The 20482-nt window shown below is 39.7% G+C and overlaps 1 protein-coding gene across 34 annotated transcripts in view; it reads left to right on the top strand.

The window, feature by feature from the left end:
* The window catches only part of TNS3 (tensin 3), a 251975-nt gene that overhangs the window by 161461 nt on the left and 70032 nt on the right, over positions 1-20482 (top strand). For all 34 annotated transcript variants that reach the window (XM_086843893.1, XM_086843708.1, XM_086843703.1 and 31 more), the window contains 6 exons: positions 6468-6639; positions 9027-9661; positions 10291-10377; positions 14177-14305; positions 16564-16659; positions 20100-20177. In XM_086843893.1, the coding sequence (XP_086700019.1) occupies positions 6468-6639; positions 9027-9661; positions 10291-10377; positions 14177-14305; positions 16564-16659; positions 20100-20177 (1197 nt within the window). The remainder of the gene's footprint in view (positions 1-6467; positions 6640-9026; positions 9662-10290; positions 10378-14176; positions 14306-16563; positions 16660-20099; positions 20178-20482) is intronic.

Genomic DNA, 20482 nt, shown 5'->3' with positions numbered 1-20482 from the left:
CTCTAGGGTATAAGGCAAGAATGATTTTTTTAAAATTCTAAATATGTTTGAAAGGCTCTCAAAACACAGTGAACACTTTCTAAATGCATACAATAAATAATTGCATGAAGTTAAAAACCTTCAGTTTACATTACATTTAATTACTAGCACTTCGGGTTCTAACTGTTGAATGTGTTTCTTATTCCAGCAGATAAATGTCTCTGACAAACACTTTACTGCTTCTCCAGATGTGCTGTTTTATTTCTGAGGTGGTCAGCCACTCCATTATTGTATTTTATGTACATATATATATATACATATTCCACATATGTTCCACATATTCCATTCTTCTCAAATGAAGCAACTGAAGCTGACCTTTTTTTGTGCAGAGGTTAATACCTGGATGCTAGAGCCACTGTCTTAATGACTTGCCCCAGGTTCAGCCTGATTGCATACTTGCCAAGAGAATTGGTCCACTCAAACAGGCATTAGCAGAATCTCCAAGCAATAGTAATTTTTCTGCGAAAAGGAAGGAACAGTGTGACCAAAGTTGATGGGTTTCATATAAGGGAATAATTTGGTTCACTGTATTTTTGTGAAATTGAGAGCAGAATGTAAGTTTCAAGGGTCAGAATTTCAGTAAAGTTAATACTTTGACTGAAAGCAAGAGAAGTTTTTGCTCTCTCTTAATAATTTTGGCACCTTTGTACTTGGAAAAGCAAGGGAGTGAAAGGGAAGATAGATAACCTGTAAGAATATTACAGTGCAAATGGACTTGGAAAAGTGTTAGTTTGTTAATTGGCTCAAGTGGGCCATGACTTTGGCTTGCTTCAGAGCAGGATTGTTTTCTCTGTCCATTCGGCTTTTATGCTCACCATAGATTGTTGTGAAGTAGTGAGCTCAGCATTTTGGAAGCAGAACACTGAGTTAAAGCTTCCTTTCCCCGAAAGATGTAATTGAGGATCTTGACTTGAGTTTTCAAGCTGATAGATCCACATTAATGATCACCTTCTCACAAAAAGGACTACAAAGTCTGAAATGTATGACAGCCTACTAAAATACAAGGTATGGTAGTGAAATGACTATTTTTACTTCCCTGTTGTTGTTGTATGATAGTCTTTAAAGGCATGAGGTGATTTTGCCCTTCAGCTGCTGCAAGAAAAGAAGAGGAATGTTATTACCTATCTTTATCTGGACCATGGTGTGGCTACTCTGGGTTTTTCTTTTTCAGTAGTTTTTTTTTGGGGTGGTGGGGGGTGGCTTCCTTTTTCTTTGTTTCAACAGGTTTAGTGGATTAAAATACGGGTTAATCTGTAAGATCTTACTTTATATGGCTGTGTTGTCAGCACACCCAGCAGTTTCTCCTTACAACTGAAAAAAGCCTGCAACTTCTACTGGTTTTACCTCTTCCAGCCAAGTAGAAGAGTGAGATGGATATTTTTGTACCTTGCATGTTGGCACAATTAGTATTATTTTTTTTTTCTTAATGTCATTTCTCAGTAGTATATGGTGCAGAGTCCAGCTCCTTTCTAAGGTCCTGCCTTTAAAGTTGATCATCAGCGATAGTAAATGTAGGTTTGACCTGGGTGCATGAAGAGATACAAACATGAAAGATCCCAGCTTTGTCATGCCACTTCTTGAAGCAGGGAGCTGTATTTTTACATTGTCCGTGTTTTCATAGCTATAAATGGCATGGTAGGGGCCTGAACCAAGAAGCACTGATGCTTTGCTTTCTGTCAAATGTGCCAGGCTAGTTAATTCTGTAGAAGCTATGAAATTGCAGAATTATTGATTCTGTGAGATAAAGGGTTAACATCTGACCAGTGAACTCTGCATCAGACAATGAGAGGACATAGCTGAAATATCCAGAAGGTTTGTTTTTAGTTGAAGTAAAAACAAGGCTGCTTTCATGGGAAGTTCCTTTAAGATATACTTGTTTCTACCCTGGGAAGAGTTGTACCGAGTTTGTTTTTTTTCTGCAGTTTACATGCCTGTCTGCCAGTGGCTTTTCACTCTTATGTTTAGTATTTTACACCTGTGAAAATGGGGTGTGAAATCCATCTGTGAGCATGATGGTGGTCCCTCCCTCATCCAGATGTATAGAGCTCTAGAGGTAATAGCAACAATCCTAGGCCTGAAAGAGGGAAGAATCAAGCCTTGGTTCCTTTATTCAAGCAAGTGCTGTGGAAGAAGGAGTGGAATTTGCTTCCTTAGTTTAACTCTTATGCACGTAGTTGAGATTGTATTTAGAGTGGGAGATTTAAAGCTATTTCAGAAGGAGTGCCACTCCCGTCCTTGCCCCCAGACTCCCCTGGATTCCAGTAACTCCCCTGTATAGTCTGGTATCAGGAGAACAGAGACAGAGGTATGAAAACAAGCAAGAATGATAAGCTTGAGATTGTAATTCCTATTCCTGTGGGGAATACATTAACCTCTCACATTCAGAAGCAGAATAATCTCAACCTGCAGTGTAATTGGGAAGCATTTGAGCAAGTTGATGTGCAGAGATGAGATGCCTATTGTACTTGAGATATTTTGTCAAATGCTGGTCTCTGGAGCAGCAAAGTTGTGTTTCTGGAGAGGCTCTAGTAGTTTTCATACGTAGCTCAATTTGTCCAATATGGGCTTGTGCAGCCAGCTTTTCTGACTGTTTACACCAGTATGAGAATGACTTGTAATGTAGCTGATCCAGTAGATTACAGATTTGGATTTCTGTAGCTCTTCCACACTAAACATTTCTGCAGTATGTCCTTAAAGTTCACTTCTGTGGCTGTTATGAATTTAGTTAAAGTAATGGTCCAGTTAAAAGACAGGTTCTATTAAAAGGCAGTTTTCTGTTTCCCTCATCTAATTAAATGTTTGCTCTGTACAGTGTGTGCTATATGATAAATTCAGATGGTTTATAATTGGGGCATTAACTTGCAGATTTTTTTGTCTCAGACATATCTTTCAAGTACCTTGCACACTTCTCCTTCAAGTAAGAGCAGAACCAAGCTCTGCCATGAATTGAAGGGAAAACAATATTCATTTTGACTTGTTTTCAGTGGCTTTTCACATTAGGAAGGTTTCCTTATGGAAAAGATGCATTAGTGTGATCTTAACTCTTCGTAGGAATGGAATTGTTCCATGACTTCCTTGATTTTGGGTTCTTTTTCACCCCTCCCTTTTTCTTAGGAAGAGACAATAATGACAGATTGTTTTATCTGTGATTGTCTTACTGGATTTCAGTCCTGTCAGTGTTGAGGTCAGTAGGACTATTCAGGTGAATTAAGCTATTCAGCTGCATGGGCATTTGTAGTATTTTAGCCTTCTGTCATGGAAAACAGTGTGGTTGAACCTGGACCTATGTGAATAGGTATTGAATTTTTAATGCTAATATGGAATAATTAAATGTAATCCCCATTAGAGCTTGACTGGCTATTTAAGTGTACCTCTAAAAAACAAGGCAAAACTTTTCCTGTATAAACCTCTGCAGTGATAGCATCCACATTATTCCTCATCTAAATGCATCTGTTTAACTATATTCTATAGTATTTATGTCCAGCATAATTAAGTCCAACATATTTCATATTTCAGTCAGTTTAGAAACCAGTTACCCTGGTAACCTGCTGTTTGCAGGCTATTAGAAAATAAAGCTTACAGTTGTTGTTTTGCTTTGTCTGTGTAGTGTGGACAAAGTCACACCTGAAAACTGTAGTTGCACAAGTGTCATGGTTTAAGCCCAGCCAGCAGCTAAGCCCAATGCAGTTGCTTGCTGGCTCTCCAACACCAAGACTGGGGAGAGAATTGGAAGGGTAAAAGATAGAAAACTTATGGGTTGAGATGAAGACATCTGAAGAGGGAAAGCAAAAACCCCATGCACAAAAGCAACACAAAACAAAGAATTAATTTACTTCTTCCCATGGGCAGCCAGATGTTCAGCTATCCCCAGGAGAGCAGAGCCCATCACATGTAGTGGTCACTTAGGAGGACAAACACCATCACTCCAAATGTCCTCCCCTTCCTCCCCCCACTTTATTTACTGACATGATGTCATGTGGTCTGGAATATCGCTCTGGTCAGTTGGGGTCACCTGTCCTGGTTGGGTCTCCTCCCATTCTCCCATGTACCTCCCAACCCCCTTGCCAGTGTGGCAATATGGAAAGCAGAAAAGGCCTTGGCTCTGTGTAAGACCTGCTCAGCAATAACAAAAATACCTCAGTATTATTTGCTGTTAAGTAGCGTTAAGTACAAATCCAAAACAGACACATACCAGCCATTGTGAAGAAAGTCAACTCCGCTTTGGCCAAAACCAGCATAACAGGTAAACCACGTGCTGCTCTGTGCTACTAAATTGCCTTTCAACCCCAGTTGTATCCTTTTCTTGTCCTATGAGCAAAAGGCATCTTCATGCCTTCCCATAAGGTTTATATACACAGTGATACCCCTGAGCTTTCTTTTCTCCAGGTCATACAGTCCCAGCTGTCTGGGACTCAGCCCCTGCTACTATATAAGATGCTTCAGTCCCAGTGATGGTGTCTTTGTGCTGAACTTGTTGGAACAAATCCGTGTCTCTCTTGTACTGAGGAGCCCATAAAGCTTCATATGTGGCTTCTAATGCTAAGCAGGGAGGAAGGATCACCTCCCTTGACCTGCTGGCAACACTTTGTGATGCAGGTGGGGATACTATTGCCCACCTTTGCCATGGAGTTGTATTGCTGGGTCTTTCTCCACAGAACTGTCTCCAGCCAATCAGCCCCCAACATATGCTGGTGCCACAGATTATTCCTTCTCAGTTGCAGGAGTTTATATTTCTGCTTGTTGAATTTAAGATTCCTTTTGTCCCATTTCTCCTACTTTTAAATAGCAGCACAACCATCTGGTTTGTCAATGACTCTTCACAGTTTTCTGTTGTCTGCAAGACTTGCTGATGAAACTTTATCCCATTATCAACCTTGTTAATTAATGATGTTGAAGACTGTTGGTCCTGGTATCAGCCCTGGGGTATAATGCTATGACTTGCCTTCTAGTGGATTTTCTGCAGCTGATCACAAGCCTCTGGGCCCAGATACTCAGCCACTTTTTACTGGATTTCACTTCCATTTATGTAACCCTTTTTTTGTCAGTGTGTTTATGAGGATATTATGGAAGACCACAATAAAAGCCTAACCAAAGTCAAGATAAGGAATATCCACTGCTCTTCCCTTAGTCACTAAGCTAATCAGTTTACTGGAGAAAGTTACCTCAGTGGATATGCATGATTCTCCCTTTGTAAATTCATGTTGACAGCTCTCAATTGGTTTTTTGCCATGTGTTTGGAATTGGTTTCCAGGGTTAGTTGTTCCAATCACCTTTCCAGAAACAGAGGTTAGGTTAACCAAGCCTGCAGTTCCCTGGGTCATCCATCATACCTTTCTTGGATACTTGCTCTCATCTTGTTAAGAATTTCTCCCAGTCATTGAGACCTTTTAAAGATTACTGAGAGTGTTCTTGCCAGGGTGTCAACCAGCTCCCTCAGCTCTTGTGTGTTCAACCTCTCAGTCCCCAGTGGACTCAAGTATGTCCAGTTTGTTTTAATTCTCCTTTGCTTAGTCCTCCTCCACTGAGGGTATGTTTTGATCCAGATTTTTCTGTAGTCTCAGGGGCTTGAGGTTCCAAAAGGCCTGTCTTACTGATAAAGACTGATATGAAGGTTGTGAGTACCTCAGTGTCATCTGTGTCCTTATCCATCAGGTCCCCTGCCCCATTCACCAAGTGGGCTGAATGGGCTGGCAGAATGAAAAAGTGAAGATCATGGGTTGAGACAAGAGCAATTTACTGAAAACAGCAGTGAGATAAGAAAACAAACAGTAAGAGCAACAATACTAGGAAAAGAGAGAGTGATGCACACCAAAGAGCTTGACCTCAGCCCCCCCCCCCGAGACCCTCCCTCCAGCTTGCTACCACCAGCACCTCCCTGTTCCTTCCACCGTGTTTTCTTAACCAGAAAGGACCCTTTCTCCCTGGAAGAGATTCCCTTTCCCCCACCACCAGCAGTGACATGAGGTGGTGTACAATAACTCCAGGTCCTGGCCATGCCCCCTACTGCGTACTGCAGAAATTAACTCTGTCGTGGCAGGGACAGGACACACAGTTTTCTACTGGTATTTTAACTGCAAATGGTGCACGTGACTAGACATACCTGATTAACACTGTGGACTGTGAAATGCAAAGTATCTTGGAACAAATGGTCCATTCTCATCTTTAGGGCCAGAGAATGTATTCTGGAGAACTGATCAAACAGTTTGAGTGTAGCAATTCTGCAATCTCTATTCCCTCTGCTATTTGACCTGATGGATGTTTTCAGCAGTCAACATAATTTTGTGAAATAATATCTACTGCTCAAACTCTTCCTTATAATCTTATTAAGAGAAAACCAGATTATTTTATGAACACTTTTTTTTCAGTACAAGGTTCATAAAAATGCATGCTGTTTTTAAATTTGCATTTCCCTTTTTTCTTTGCTGCAGAGTCTCAAAGTTACACAGAAGCCATTAACCTCCCTATGGTGATGTCTGACAGCACTGTGGGCACTAACTCTTCTTTGCTGAGGACCAACATGCAGACTGATCCCTCCTTTCAGCGATGTTTTGCATCTTCATGTACTGTTGCAAGTAGCAGTCCTATCGCAGGGGCAGAAAGGTAGGAAAATACATTATTGTTTAATTCCCATAATGATAGTTTCCAGCCAAAATGTTATGCTTGCATCTTAATTGCAGATCATTTTCTAAGAACTTCGAGGTGGGTTGTGGCATTTAATGTTGATGTTGTCCATTGGCTGGATTTTAACACATACACAGGTGTTACTTTCATGTCAGGGACACAAATAGCTTTGAAGATAAGTGGGAAGACAAAAATCAGTTATGTTATTTGTGCTAGCACAAGCTCATATATATTTTTGTGTGTGTTTAACTGGCTTCTCTGATGTTTTACTTAAAGCCGTGTCATGAAATTTCACATTGGAATAAGCCGTATATGAGAAAAGGGGAGCATTCTTTTCACTGTAGACATATGTTTTTAGTCAATAAATGTCAGTAGATTTGCTTTGGTGGTGTATAGCTGATTCCCTTTCAACTGCTCAGCAGGCTTATTATTTTAATTATATTGTGGCAAACATGTAGGGCTCTGGAAAAGGGCATGAAGAGTATAAATGTACAAAGCAGGCCTTGTCCAAAGGAGCTTACGGCATAAGCTAAGAAATGGCAAGAAGCCGCAAACAAACAAGGAGTCCCTAGTTACTTACACAGTGTTCAGAAGACCATAAAAATGTGTGGTCATTAATGTGTGAAATTAGCTGTGTGTTATATTTACTCAATAGAAAAGGTGGTACATGACACTTGAAGAAGCTACCTTCTCTATCACTCTGCAAAAACATTCCTTTCTGGTTAATTATCCTATTCTTGTTTTTGGCTATTTGGCTTCTTTTTCACAGTAAGTATTTGGGAATACTTCTGGTTTGAGTGTCAGAGTGTGAGTACGTCAAGTATGTTGTTACCTATGTATCTTTTATTTATCTTCCAATCCAATTGGTTTCATTTTCAGTCAGTACTGAGACTGTGAAAGAATGCTTTGGTTTTGTGATTATGAATGTGAACCGTAAGACAGAACAAAATATGTTGATATTTGCTGCAGAGGAGGCAATGTAACAATTACAAGTGGATATGTATTAAAAGCTTATCAGGCAATTCAGTCTTTATCAAGTTTACATTCCTACGTCAGGCTTTATCTAGAAAATTTTGTTCCCTTCTTTCTAAATATTTTTTCTACAATTTTTTATTTCACCTAGCAGATAGCTACAGCTCCAGAGGTTTTTTCCTTGCAGGGATGACTTCTTCATTTTGCTTACCTTCCATTTCTTTAATGGCCTTTATAATTTGTGCTGTTTAAATCTACTAGCATTCATTTCCATAGCTCCCTTTTAATTAAAAATCCTTTCTTTTTTTGATAGATATCTTACGTCAGTTTTTTCCCTTTGCATTTTCCAATGAGTTTGTTCTCTATGGATTCGTTAATATTAGTAATATTTTCCAGCTACAGCCTAAGGGCATTTCATTTTTAGAAGCAAGAAGACAAACTTTTATCAGATGATTTCATCAGAAGCTTAGTTTATCTTGTTTGGAAGGACATTTCTTATATTTTTTACTTGAACAGGTAGAATTGCTACCCAGTAGAAAAATAGAGTATTTACTGTTGAAATATTTAATTCTATAAATCAGAATTTTTACACTGTCAAATAAATTGACGACTGGACCTGCCTCCTTTCTATTTTTTTTTGTGTTTGTTTGCTTGTTTTTGTTTTGGTTTTGGGTTTTTTTGGGGATTTTTGAATATAAATTGTATTAAAATAGACCTGGTCACAAGTTATTCTTTGTGAACTGTGTGTATTCTTACCATTATCATGGTTATGGATTTATTGTGTGATGGTGCATAACCACCTCCTCAGGCCGTTTCTTTTCAATTTTATTTTGGTGAGGATAAGACACTCTGCATGTAAGAACTGGTATGGCCGTGCCAGGTTTCTTCTGTAAACCTCTACTTCTATGCAGCTTTGGCATAAGAAATTGTTGCCTTCTGCTGCTATTTTTCAGGTAGCACTTTAGCTCATCAGGACCACTGTATGTGGAGCAATGCTGCAAACAGCCTTGCTAAACTGATTCATGTTAAAACTAACCTCCTCAAACAGGGAGAAGTAGAAGTATTTTTAGCTGTCACTAATTTCATGGACTCGTTTACATTGCAAACTCAGAAACTATCCCATCAACATGGCTAGGTGGAGGGTGAGATAAAGCAGAACATACATCGAAGAAGTTACTGGTTAGGGTAAGACTGGAATCCCTTGATCCAGCTGCATTACCTGGTCCAGGATGTTTTCAGAGGGCACCCTTGAGGTTTTTATCCTGGGTGTGATATTTCATTGCTTTCAGTGATCACTGAAGTACAAGTTGTACAGTAACATTTTAAGGGAATGATTTGGCTGTTGGGTTTTTTTTTTGTGTTCAATTTTTGACTTTTTTTTTTTTTTTTTACAGCTCTTCTGCAGCAGAATGTTCTTGGCTTGAAAGCAGCTCTAATGCTTCCCTGTCAACCCAGTTTTCAATGGGAAACACCAGGCAGCCAGGAGGTTACCTTGTGCCCTCTGAATTTTCAAGTGCTGTGCAGGATGTCTCTCTCCTGTCTCATTTCCAAACTCCAGCACTGCAAGTTGTCACCCTGAGCAACCTGGAGAGTTCACCAGCAGAGCCACACCAAGAACATGCTATCAGCAGCAGTGCCCGTGCCTACCTGAACTATGGCGGTACCAGGGACAGTAGCTCCCCCCAGGAGGAGACACAGGCTACCTGCATAGCCAATGCTAGCACATCTAAAACCCTGAGCTCATCAGTGGCAAGTGCTGATGACAATGACTTTTTGACACAAAACTTTCTTACAGTGGCCTCTGGACACAACAGCCAGAACAGTGCAGTTCCGCATCAGCATGGAGGGAGCCTACATGCTCAGCCGCCTCTTCCAGAGAAGAAGAGATCCTCTGAAGAACGTTCCTTTGCCTCTGTGTCACCTTCTTCAAGTGGCTTCTCTAGCCCTCACAGTGGAAGCACAATCAGCATTCCCTTCCCAAATGTCCTCCCAGATTTCTCAAAAATGTTAAGCCCTTCCCCAGTGCCAGGTAGGTTCTGTATCGGAGAAATACAAAATACGTTAGATTTTATATGAGTTTATAAAAAGAGTTTTGGGGATTTTAAAAGTGGAGAGGAAAGAAAAAGTAGTGGAATGAAAATGGCACAGAGGACTTGAATGTTTGTAGTAAATGGTGCCAATTCACTGCCTTTGGATGCATAATTCAGAAAACAAGGCTTCAGATTTCTTCCTGTGCTTCCTCAAAGTCAGCCATTGGGCAGCCTACCTTTTCAGCTGTCAGATTACAGTGGACCAGTGTTGAATCCAGTTTCTGTTAAAAGGGGCTAGCTTCTCTCTGCACCTTTTAGAGTTGTGCCAAAAAAAGTTAAATATGTGTATGTGCGTTCGTTGGGCGCTGTTGAGAAATTTGTATTTAATACGGCTTTATAATTAAAAGTTTTTAATAATTTATGGATTTTGCAAAATGAAACTTTGAACATGCTTTCAGAATCTTAGTGTGTGTTATTATATTTGCTGGTTCTAAAACAGCTCAGTTTCTCTAAACTATCCTAATGATGAGTTTTTTGAGTGTTTGTGGTGATTAGAAATTGGAAAGAAAAGTAAAAACACTTCAGTATTTAAAAAAATTCTTGACTTTTTTTCCCTTTTGTTTCACAGAAAACACAGCTGATAAACATGTGACCGTAAAATTTGTTCAGGACACGTCCAAGTTCTGGTATAAGCCAGATATTTCAAGAGAACAAGGTAAATAAATTGATACATATTCTGACATACCTATTCATAGAAAACCTAGCTGGTGAACTCTCAATTTTAGATTCATACCTGATCACTAAAAAAAATAGAAAACCTAGGAGGGCCACAGGCAATTCCTCTTAGTTTCTTTTGTTGAAAGGCTGAGTTTGAGTGAGGAGGGCAGTCAAATAGTCCTGAAAAATACTCAGTTAATCAGACAAATTATTAGCCTAACTGAAAGAACTATGAAGTAATACAGATCTGCCTGCGGTAGCTGCTGCAAATGCTCTTTGTTGTGAAGGTTCAGATTTTTGACCGGCAGATATGCACGAAACAATACCAAACAAGCTCTCTGCTGTCTAAAACCTTTAAAGTGTGCTGTTCTGACATGATCTCTGAATAATTCATTAGCTAGGTAATCACAAAAGCATGCTCACCCACCAGTCATTTTGTAGCCTGAATTTCAGTGTCAAGTGACATACTTTGTTTCTTAAAGGTCACTACTGTAGAACAACATCTTTATGATGTATGATGAAGATAAAATACTTCCATATGTAGATGTATTATTCAGTCAACTGAAGAAAGCTTTTTTTTACCTATGTGAACACGAATACTTACAAGAACCTGGAGTACTGTATCTGGCTTACAGGAAAGACATAGACAGACCTGTTGGAGCGAGTACAGAGGAGGACCACCAAACTGATTAGAGGGATGGAGCACCTTTCCTATGAGGAAAGGCTGGGAGAATTGAGATTGTTGAGTCTGGAGAAAGGAAAGCTTCAGAGTGACCTAATTGCAGCCTTCCAGTACCTGAGGGGACCCTAAAAGAAAGATGGAGAGGGACTTTACAGAAGAACATACAGTGACAGGAGAAGGTGAAATGGTTTCATACTGAAAGTAAGTTTAGATTAAATACTAGAAAAAAATTCTTTATTGTGAGGGTGGTGAGGCACCGGAATAGACTTCCCAGAGCAGCTATGGATGCCCTCCATCCATGGAAATGTTTAAGACCAGGTTGGATGTGGCTCTGGCCTAATGAAAATTTGTTTCTGTTCATGGCAGGAGCTTTGGAAGTAGATAATCTTAAAGGTCCATTGCAATCCAGGCCATTCTTCCATGATTCTATGAATTTATACACTTGTCCCTGCAATAGTGTGTGTGTGTATATATATATATATATATATATCCTGCTGGGTGCTTGTTACAATCCACTAATTATAGAGGAACAAAATGAGCTCTCTGTGGATTGTGGATAGACACTTCAGGTTTGAATATTCCGTGAAATGAGACTAAAACCAAGCAAGGCTAAATGTTGATATCAAAAAATTGATATATTTTATTTAACAGTAAATGAGAGAGAAAGAGAAATAGAAAAAGAGGTTGTGGGGGGACAGGAAGAGTGATAGGAACAGAATAATTAGAAATGTGTCACCCATCTGTGAGTTCCAAGATTGATACAAGTTGGGCCAGGTGGTAATGCCCAGGTACATCCCCTGAAGAAGGACAAGTTTGATACTGTCTCTTGGAAGATTCTGTATCATGTGTAGTGCTGTGGTGCAAGGCCTCAGGAATGAGTCTGGGGAGTGCTTTGGGTGTCTTTGATGGATTATGACACTTCCTCAGCTGCCCCTCACATGAGTGTCCTGTGGATGTGGCTTTCCTGGGGTGGGGGGGGTTTACATTTGGGCCAGTTTGTGTAATGGAGGGTGAATGTTCACTGCCTCTGACCAGAGGTCATGTTGTACACCCAAAACTATCCTCCCCTCCCCTTGGTTGAGGAGGTATCTGTGCAAACCTGGCTGCAGATAAGCCTGTGGGCTATGGCCTCCACCCTGAAGCCAGCTGGGGATGATTTTCAGGACAGCTGTTGAGATTGGCTCTCCTATGAATGCATCCTTCTCCCCCAGCCTTATCCATTTCATCTCAAACCTGAAATGACTGGAAAACAGTGTCACTTTTATCTTATCTCAAGTTCTTTTAAGTGGCTTAACTCATATTTCAAGGTTTCAGTTAGGAGGCCCATTCAGGGCAGGTGCAGCTTTGGTGGTGCAGCTTCCTTGATGCAGCTTTGTTACACATTTTTTCCATAATGGGCAGAAGTCCTTTATAACAGTGATTCAGCCATGAAATTATAACATGTTGAAACATGAAACATGTTCAGTCTCTGACAGTACTTTCCAAATGCAATTGGTCTGACTGTGCTTGTGTTTATAAGTAATAATCAGCTATAGTGAATTGTGATTAATGAGATAAGGCAGGATTTTAAACTGGGATTTTTTTAAAATGTGGTTATCAAAAAGGAAGAATTACTAACTCGTTCTGCATTGAGAAGGATGTTCATACTAAACTAAAATAGTGTGAAGGTCAGCTATTGGCACCTATGTCTGTCAAGTTATAAAACTCTCAGATGGTAAGGATGTTCTCTAAATGTGCAGAAAAATACCTGACGTGATGTGTGTCCAGAGAGGGAAGTAGATCTAAAGCAATTTTAAAGCTTACTTCTTGAACAAATGAAACAACAGTCTTCTCAACCTTTTAATATGCCTCTTCTCATCCTTGAAGTGAAACTTCTTTTAAAAAGTGTTTGAGGTACTGTTGCTGAGGAGGAGAGCATTTGTTCTTTCTTCCCTGTGTTTAATAGCTGCTCCTGTGACAAATTATTACTGTATGCCTTTGTATTTAGAAGTGTTACGTACTGCTTAATTGCAGGGATTTGCATATACGTCCTTATCTTCTCAAAACAAGACATTTTTGTGAAAAAAGGTTCTTTCATTTGCCATCTGACAGATGAAGAGAATAGAGTGCATACATGTTTGCTTTACTTGCTTTGACAGAAGAGATAATTATGTCTGCATTTTCCTGATTTTTTTTTTTTACTTCCCCTTTTTTCATGAAAAGAACCTTTGATTTGAAAGAACCATTGCTCAGGCCTTGCAAAAATATGCCTTTGTGCTCCATATGCACATAATATCCATGTTCTATGTGAACAGTCAGTTAGAGAGTTTGGTGTCAAATTTGGTCTTTCTCTAGGGTTTCTCTGATGTGCTGATGGCTGGAAATTCTAGAAACAGAGTATACTGGTATACACAAGTATTTCTAAAAAGTTTATTGGGGAGGAAAGAAAGTACAAAGATTTTATTAGAATCAATCATTAGATTAACTTTTTGTCTATTTTCAAAGTAAATTTAAAATTTTGGGCTCTTTGATTTCATAGTCTGCAACTGACTTGTGCAAAGCAGCAGCAATTTCCCTGCAAGTGTTTCCTCTTGGAGAGGACTACATATTGCACTTTCAGAAGAGATTCCAAACTACAGATGAAAAATATTTCAAAGTCAAAGAGCAAAACACTTCCATTCCTTCCTTTGCTTTAAAACTCCTAAGGCAGTAAGGTGGTTTTGCAGGGACAGAAACCTGGTGGTGGATGAAAATTAATCTGTTCTGCCTGTTGAGGCTGAATAGGAAGTGAAAAACAGTGCTGTCTAGACAGTATTGGAATCACAGAGAGCTGTGCAGTCTTTTAACAAATTGACAAAATCTAAGCAGAAGTAGGCTTGCTCTTGCACTGGTTCTTGGGATTTTGGTGGGACCTGAGTGCACTTCTCAGTTTAAAAATCAGTAAAAGTCAGGGTTTTGTACTTCAGGCTTCTTTTAAAATAAGTATCTGTGAGATTTGGACAAGGTATTTCCACTCAGGTCCCCCAAATATGCTTGATTGTATTTTGTTTTATACATTATACGTTTTCACTTCTGTACTTCTTGAATGTGTACATTGTTCTTGAACTGTTTCTCTCTTTGCTGGAATCCCTTGCAGCCATTGCTGTTCTCAAGGAAAAGGAACCTGGGTCTTTCATTGTTCGAGACAGTCATTCTTTCCGGGGAGCCTATGGGCTAGCAATGAAAGTTGCCACACCACCTCCTTCTGTGCTACAGTTAAAGAAAGGTACTTCTATATGTTATTAAAAAAACCAATACATAGTAGGTAGTCCTTATTGGTGGGTAGAAATCTGTTGGAATCTTCCCCTCTTCTCATAAGTGCAACTTAAATTGCAGGCTACATTTGATGTGTTGTTAAATGAGCTGGGATACGCTGCCTGTTATACTATATGGTTTCATGATGACTTGTGTGTTGTGGCTGTGCATGTGTTGTAACCCATCAACATAACAAAAAATCAGTGTCATCTCAGCAATGGGTCTTCCCTAGCAATCAGAAGTCTGCATTTGATTCACAGGCTACAGTGTAAAGTTTTCACTCAGCTGGAGGGCTGAATAGTTTAGATCCCAAAGTTTTAGTTTGAGACAGTTATTTTCAGATACAAATCTGAAGAGATTCCTAACATAATTGTTCAAAAGAAGTGGTGATTTATATACCTACTCTGTCAGCTCCAGTGTCTCCATATATAACTCATGCCTGACGGTTGTGAAACATAAAATGAGAAGAACATGCAGAAATCATTATTTGGTATATGGAAACCCAGCAGCCAATATCTGTAGTGTTCTTGGTTCCATTTGTACTACTGCGAGGTTAGTGGAGTGGTTTCTATTGCTGTTTTTCTTTTACAAAGCTTATTATATTTCATTAGTACATAATGACTGGTGAGGTAAACAACTAAGATTACAGGAAAGCATTTATTCTTAGTGCTATTTTTATGGAACTATGGTTTTGGCTATTTTGGTTTCATTTTTTGTTGGTTTGGATTTACTTATTCTGGGGCAAGGTTAGCAGTTCACCTCTAATACAGTGACACTTTGAATCTGTTTTAATCTGCTATCTTGAAACAATTTTTAATAACTGTTTGACATGTAGTCCTTTTTGTTGCCAATCAACATCAGCAGAACCACTCCAATGTTCTACATAATGAATGTAGGTGTACTGGGGTTGTGATAGCAACAACCAGGAGGCAAATGGCAAATTGAAAGTGGCTTGTAGGTGTTTTTAGTAGTCTTCTCTTACAGAAGTAACTGCTGAAGTCCAGGAAGAGGCGAAGGCTCATACTCAGCCAGCCTTTCAAAGACAGTTTATGTTACAGTAGTAAGACTGCAGCATTTTTTCACTTCTTACTTCATGATACTTAGCTTTTTTGTTCTCCACTCTTTAATCCCAGAAGGCACAGATTGGATTAGTTTAGTTTACTGTAGCGTTTCTTGTTCCAGGCTTCCCTTTGCCGCATATCTTGTAGCCATTTATTTTTAATTGGGGGAGAGTATAACAGCAAACAGTAAACTGTTTGAAAAAGTGATCAGTGCAATATTTGCTTGTGTGGAAGTTTTTGCTGTCCATATTAATGCATTGATCTGTATTGGCCTGAAAGTCAACCCTTGAGGTATTTCCTCATAGATCAAAGGGAGCTCTTTTGTTAAAGTTTTAATGGTTTGATAGCTTTGTCCTATTGGTCTGAAATAACCTTTTAATTATTTGGAGAAGGATTCGTTTTGTACTCAGGTATGAAATACTGTGAATCCATCTTTCAAGAAATATTTAAGTTGTGTTAATTATATGTCTGCATATATATGTATGTGTTTAAAAGAATGTTAAATCTTGAGGGAATTTTTACATGTCTCTTGGGCTTTGAATTTCCTCTTTTCATCTAACTACAATTTTGGTTTGTCTTGGATTCCTGAGATTAAAACTATTTTAAAATCTAGTGAAACCTTAGTGCTTCATTTAAATGTTTGTTTCCAGGAGCAGAAAACTGCAGACATTTGGGAATTTAAAAATTCACGGAGAGAATTACCATCATTATCTTTGTATAGCTAAACCTACTCTTATAATCTGGAGAACTTCTGTGAACAGAAATGTTATTGGAAATGGAAATATTTTTTCGTACTTTTACTTTTTTGTCACTTTGGATACAAGTTCTTTTAATGGGCAAGTGCATCCAAATTTCTAACCATTCATTTTCCAAATTTCTGTTCCTGTTTGTAGCTGGGATCATACTTGGACATTTTTGGACACCAGTGTGCATGTCAGTCACTTAAGAATATATAACCATTTCCTTGCTGTGAGCTGTTTTCTATTTGTTTTTGTTAAAATGGCCTTTTAAGTACATTTTGTAACTTGCAGAGTAGGTCTAATTGTATTCTTTGCATTTTGTATACAAAACATTTAGTGGGAATGTGGAATAACTGCTTCATAAAGATCTAGTTTGTGAGACTTGTCTGTTAATTGCTTCTTTTCATGAATTCTCTTTTTCAACGCAGTTGGAGATTTGTCAAATGAACTTGTAAGGCATTTTCTGATTGAATGTACTCAGAAGGGGGTACGCTTGAAAGGATGCCCGAATGAACCATATTTTGGTAAGTACCGTGCATCACAGAGACAGAGAAAATAGGAGACAATTGGCATTTGCCAGTGCTGACTTGGGTGGAATACAAATGAGAGACTACTTTGTCTGAGTCCTGATGACTTCTGTAGGAACCCATTCCAAGGTTCCAGGAGCCTTTTGCACATTTACATTAAGCAGATGTGCAGGGCACTCCAGCACAGATGCACATGACCAAGCTTCAAACAGTCAAGCTTGTCTACCACTACCAATGTTGCTGCAGAAAGCTGAGCTAAATCTCTTATCATCCTAATTGATTCAGGACCTTTTGTCCTCTGTTATATTTATGCTGCATATAAGGTGGCTAAAAATGACATCAGAGTTCACAAAGTACATTTTGCTATGTCAGCCTACCTAATATAATATGATGGAAATAACAATGCCTAATGACAAACAGCCAGAGACCTACCTCGCTGTTCACTCATTTGCTTTCCACTCATTTGGGGTAGGAGGGGAAAATAGGATGGGAAGGCTTATGGGTTGAGATGAAAACAGGGAGATGCTAACTAGTTACAGGGCAAAAGAAACTCAACTTGGGAAAATTACTTTAATATTTTTCCAATTAAAATCAATATTCAGGTAGTCAGATGTTGAGGCATACATTCAGTGAAGGTAGCTGGGTTTTCAAGCTGGAAGTGCAAACTGCAGATTGATCTGTGGGTATCCCAGGCAAGAGGCCATGACCTGCTGACCCTTTGCATAACAAAGGGCCCAGGGACCTGTGTGGCCAGGTGACCAGATACTCAAGAGACACAGCAGCAGCCAGTCTCCAGACTTTCCTGCCCTTTGACTCTAGGGGTAATTTCTCCTTGGAGGCACCCAGTTTGAGGTGTTATTTTGTTATTAAGTTGTTGCACCAAAATTAAATTTTTTTAAGGATCTGGAAGACTGAGACTCTGCTAAGGGATACCTGGAGTTGAGCTTGTGAGGAAGCATCTGACTTTAAGTGTGGGGTGTGTAGCTGTGAAGGGGCTTTGAGTACCATCTCAGGTCGTGCAAGAGTGACTGCCAGAGTGCCTCCTGGATGGTCAGACAGGGAAGCTTCCTTAATATGAGAAACAAAAAGAAGTATTAAATACCACTTTTCCTTCCCCTTTTCCAAACTCAATTTCGCTGCTTCCTCCCAGACTCCTCATGCCCGCTGCAATGGGTGAGAGGGCATATGGTCATTACAGAACAGTTCCTCTGCTGCTTCATCCCTCTCCCAGTTTTTCCTTCCTGGGATGTGGGCTTTCCCTGTAGGATGCAATCCTGTGGGGGAAAAAATCTGTACAGAGTATGTACAATACAGAGTATGTGCTCTCTGTCAGCCACAGAAAATGTCCCATTTGTTCCAATGTGAGTTCCTCCAGAGGCTGCAGGGTGGGGGATGGCAACTTGGATACCCAGAGCATCTCCTTGTCCTCCTCCTCTGTCCATGGCATTCCCTCTGCTGTGTTGCACCCAACCTTTGTTCCATAGGTGTCCTGAAGTGGATCTGCTGCAATGGGCTGTGTTTGGCATGAAAAGCCCTGAACTCTACCCAGAGGTTATTCTGCAGCCCTCCCACCCCCTGTTACAGGCCTTGTCACATACACCAAATACACCTGTGAAAGGGTCATCTACCATAAAATTAAGACATGTGAAATTAAAGAAGTATTTAAAATAAAGGTGGATTGAAGTTTATCAGTATTTGGTGTGAGACTTACCTTAAATCAGAATTTTTAGTCCATTCCTACATCAATCTTGAAGTACCTGTTTAGGCACCTATATAGCCCTATAGGGGCTAGTCATTTAGTTTGAGCATCTAATCTTCAATGTGTACAGCCTGTTCTGGTTTGAAAATAAACCACAGCGAGAGATGAACCCCACAGAAATGCCTTGAGAGCAGGTTGGAGTTACTGTAATATTTTTTATTTAACTCTAAATGCAGCAATACAGAAAAACTGGCTTAAATTCACAGAGTACAGCCTTGCACCCTGTTGGTCAGGGTGGTGGTTGCAGTCTGATTAAGAGGTGGTTGCAGTCCTGTTGAAATGATGACTGCATACTTGTTGAAAGCGGTGGTCCTGTGAAAGGTCTGGTCCTCCTCTGGGTCTGTTGAGAAATAGTGGTGGTGCCCCGAAACCACAGATGATATACTGTCAGGTTCAGGTGGTACCTCCCTCAGGATGGGGAGTTTCACAATGGAGTGATGTAATGCTTGAGTCACTGCAGTCATTGTCCATTCTTGCTAGGGCCATTGGGTGTCCATGGTGGCCCCTGAGCAGATGACCCCCTCAGGATGGTTGTAGTTACCACAGCTGAGTTAATTGTGAAAACCAGGAAACATTGCCTTGCAGGGTTTGCCTCTTTTCCCTTATCTAACACCCAGCTTGCAGTCTGAGAGGATGGGTTCACACTAGGCAGCTGTTGAAAACTGCCCACTGTTAATACTTCAGGAATTATGTGGATGGAAGTAGAATACATAGCATGGTTACAACCCACCTTGTAACATAGGACACAGCCTCAAAACTGCTTCACAAAGTAGGTGAACAGGCACCATGACATATGTTTATGGGTAAGATAGGGAAGGACTAATAGTATCAATCATTCTGCATTTCTATAAGACTCTTGTAGAATTGGGTCATCTTTCCATTTCAAAGAAATTTTTGTTGGACTGTGAAGGTGAGGTTGGTTTTGGTTGAAATGGGATTTTTCTCCAACACATGGTTGTGTTTGCTGCTTGTTAGTAAATGGGATTGAAGGATGGCTTCTTGTACAAACAGATTGGTGAATATTATGGATTCCTCTCACTCCTTATAGTCTCACATGCCAATATCAAAGATAACTAATATTGAATTACTTCAGTTAAGCCAAGACCAAATTGCAAGAGTGACTTTGAGTAAAAAAGAAGAGTAATTTAATAGAGAAAGCTATATACATCACTGCTGCATTGAACGGAAGAGGTTTTACGTGGTCTATCTTTTATACTTTCAGAAGTACAAAATAAAGGTGTGAGTAGACAGAATGTTAGATGATGAAGTCTAGGTGTCTAAGAGGTAGAACTTGCTTTTTTTTACCTCATCCTGTGGCACAAATGACCTCTTGTGCTCTTACCACCTTTGTAAGAATTTACTACATTTAATGTAGCAGAAGTTAAGAGCGTTGAACAGAATTTACTGACTTCTGTATGTTAATGATTTTGTAATTTTTGTGCTTTCTCCATTTGAAGCACAGACATTTAGGTTAGGATCCAAGTGGTGTCTTTAAGAGGGAAAGGGAACATATGATTGTGATTAACGAGTCCAAGAAGATCTTGGCTTAGGTCCCAAGAGATTTTTAAAGGGAAGCAGAGGGGGCCCTTATCTAAAATACTTGAGAGCAAACATAACTTAAGTGTTCTTGTTGTCTACCAAGTTAACTGTGAATCTCTTGTTACTTTTCTGACCACAGGGAGTTTGACAGCTCTAGTGTATCAGCATTCCATCACTCCACTGGCATTGCCCTGCAAGCTGCTCATCCCAGACAGAGGTATGCTTGTTGAAGTACAGAAGACATATTCCCAGCCAAGTTTTGCTTCAAAGTGTCAGTGTCTGAAGGCAGATGAATGTGTCACAAGTTGAGGTCTAAGCAACAATGTACCATGGAAGAAGCTGTGTTGTTGTCTTCAGTATTGGTGATGACTGTTATCCAAAGTGTGGTTGTGAGCATACTGGTACTGTGTTATTCCAGTCATAAACATATATTCATCATGGAAGTCCATGCAGTAATTCACCATGTGGGGAGACAAATGAACTTCTTAGACATGACACTATGCCAGTATATGGTTAGGTTTA

The sequence above is a fragment of the Cyanistes caeruleus genome, chromosome 1 (genome assembly GCF_971803275.1).
Source record: "Cyanistes caeruleus chromosome 1, bCyaCae1.hap1.1, whole genome shotgun sequence".
Classification (NCBI taxonomy): domain Eukaryota; kingdom Metazoa; phylum Chordata; class Aves; order Passeriformes; family Paridae; genus Cyanistes; species Cyanistes caeruleus.
The sequence above is the reverse complement of the archived record's forward strand: the minus strand, read 5'-3'. Positions and strand labels throughout refer to the sequence as shown.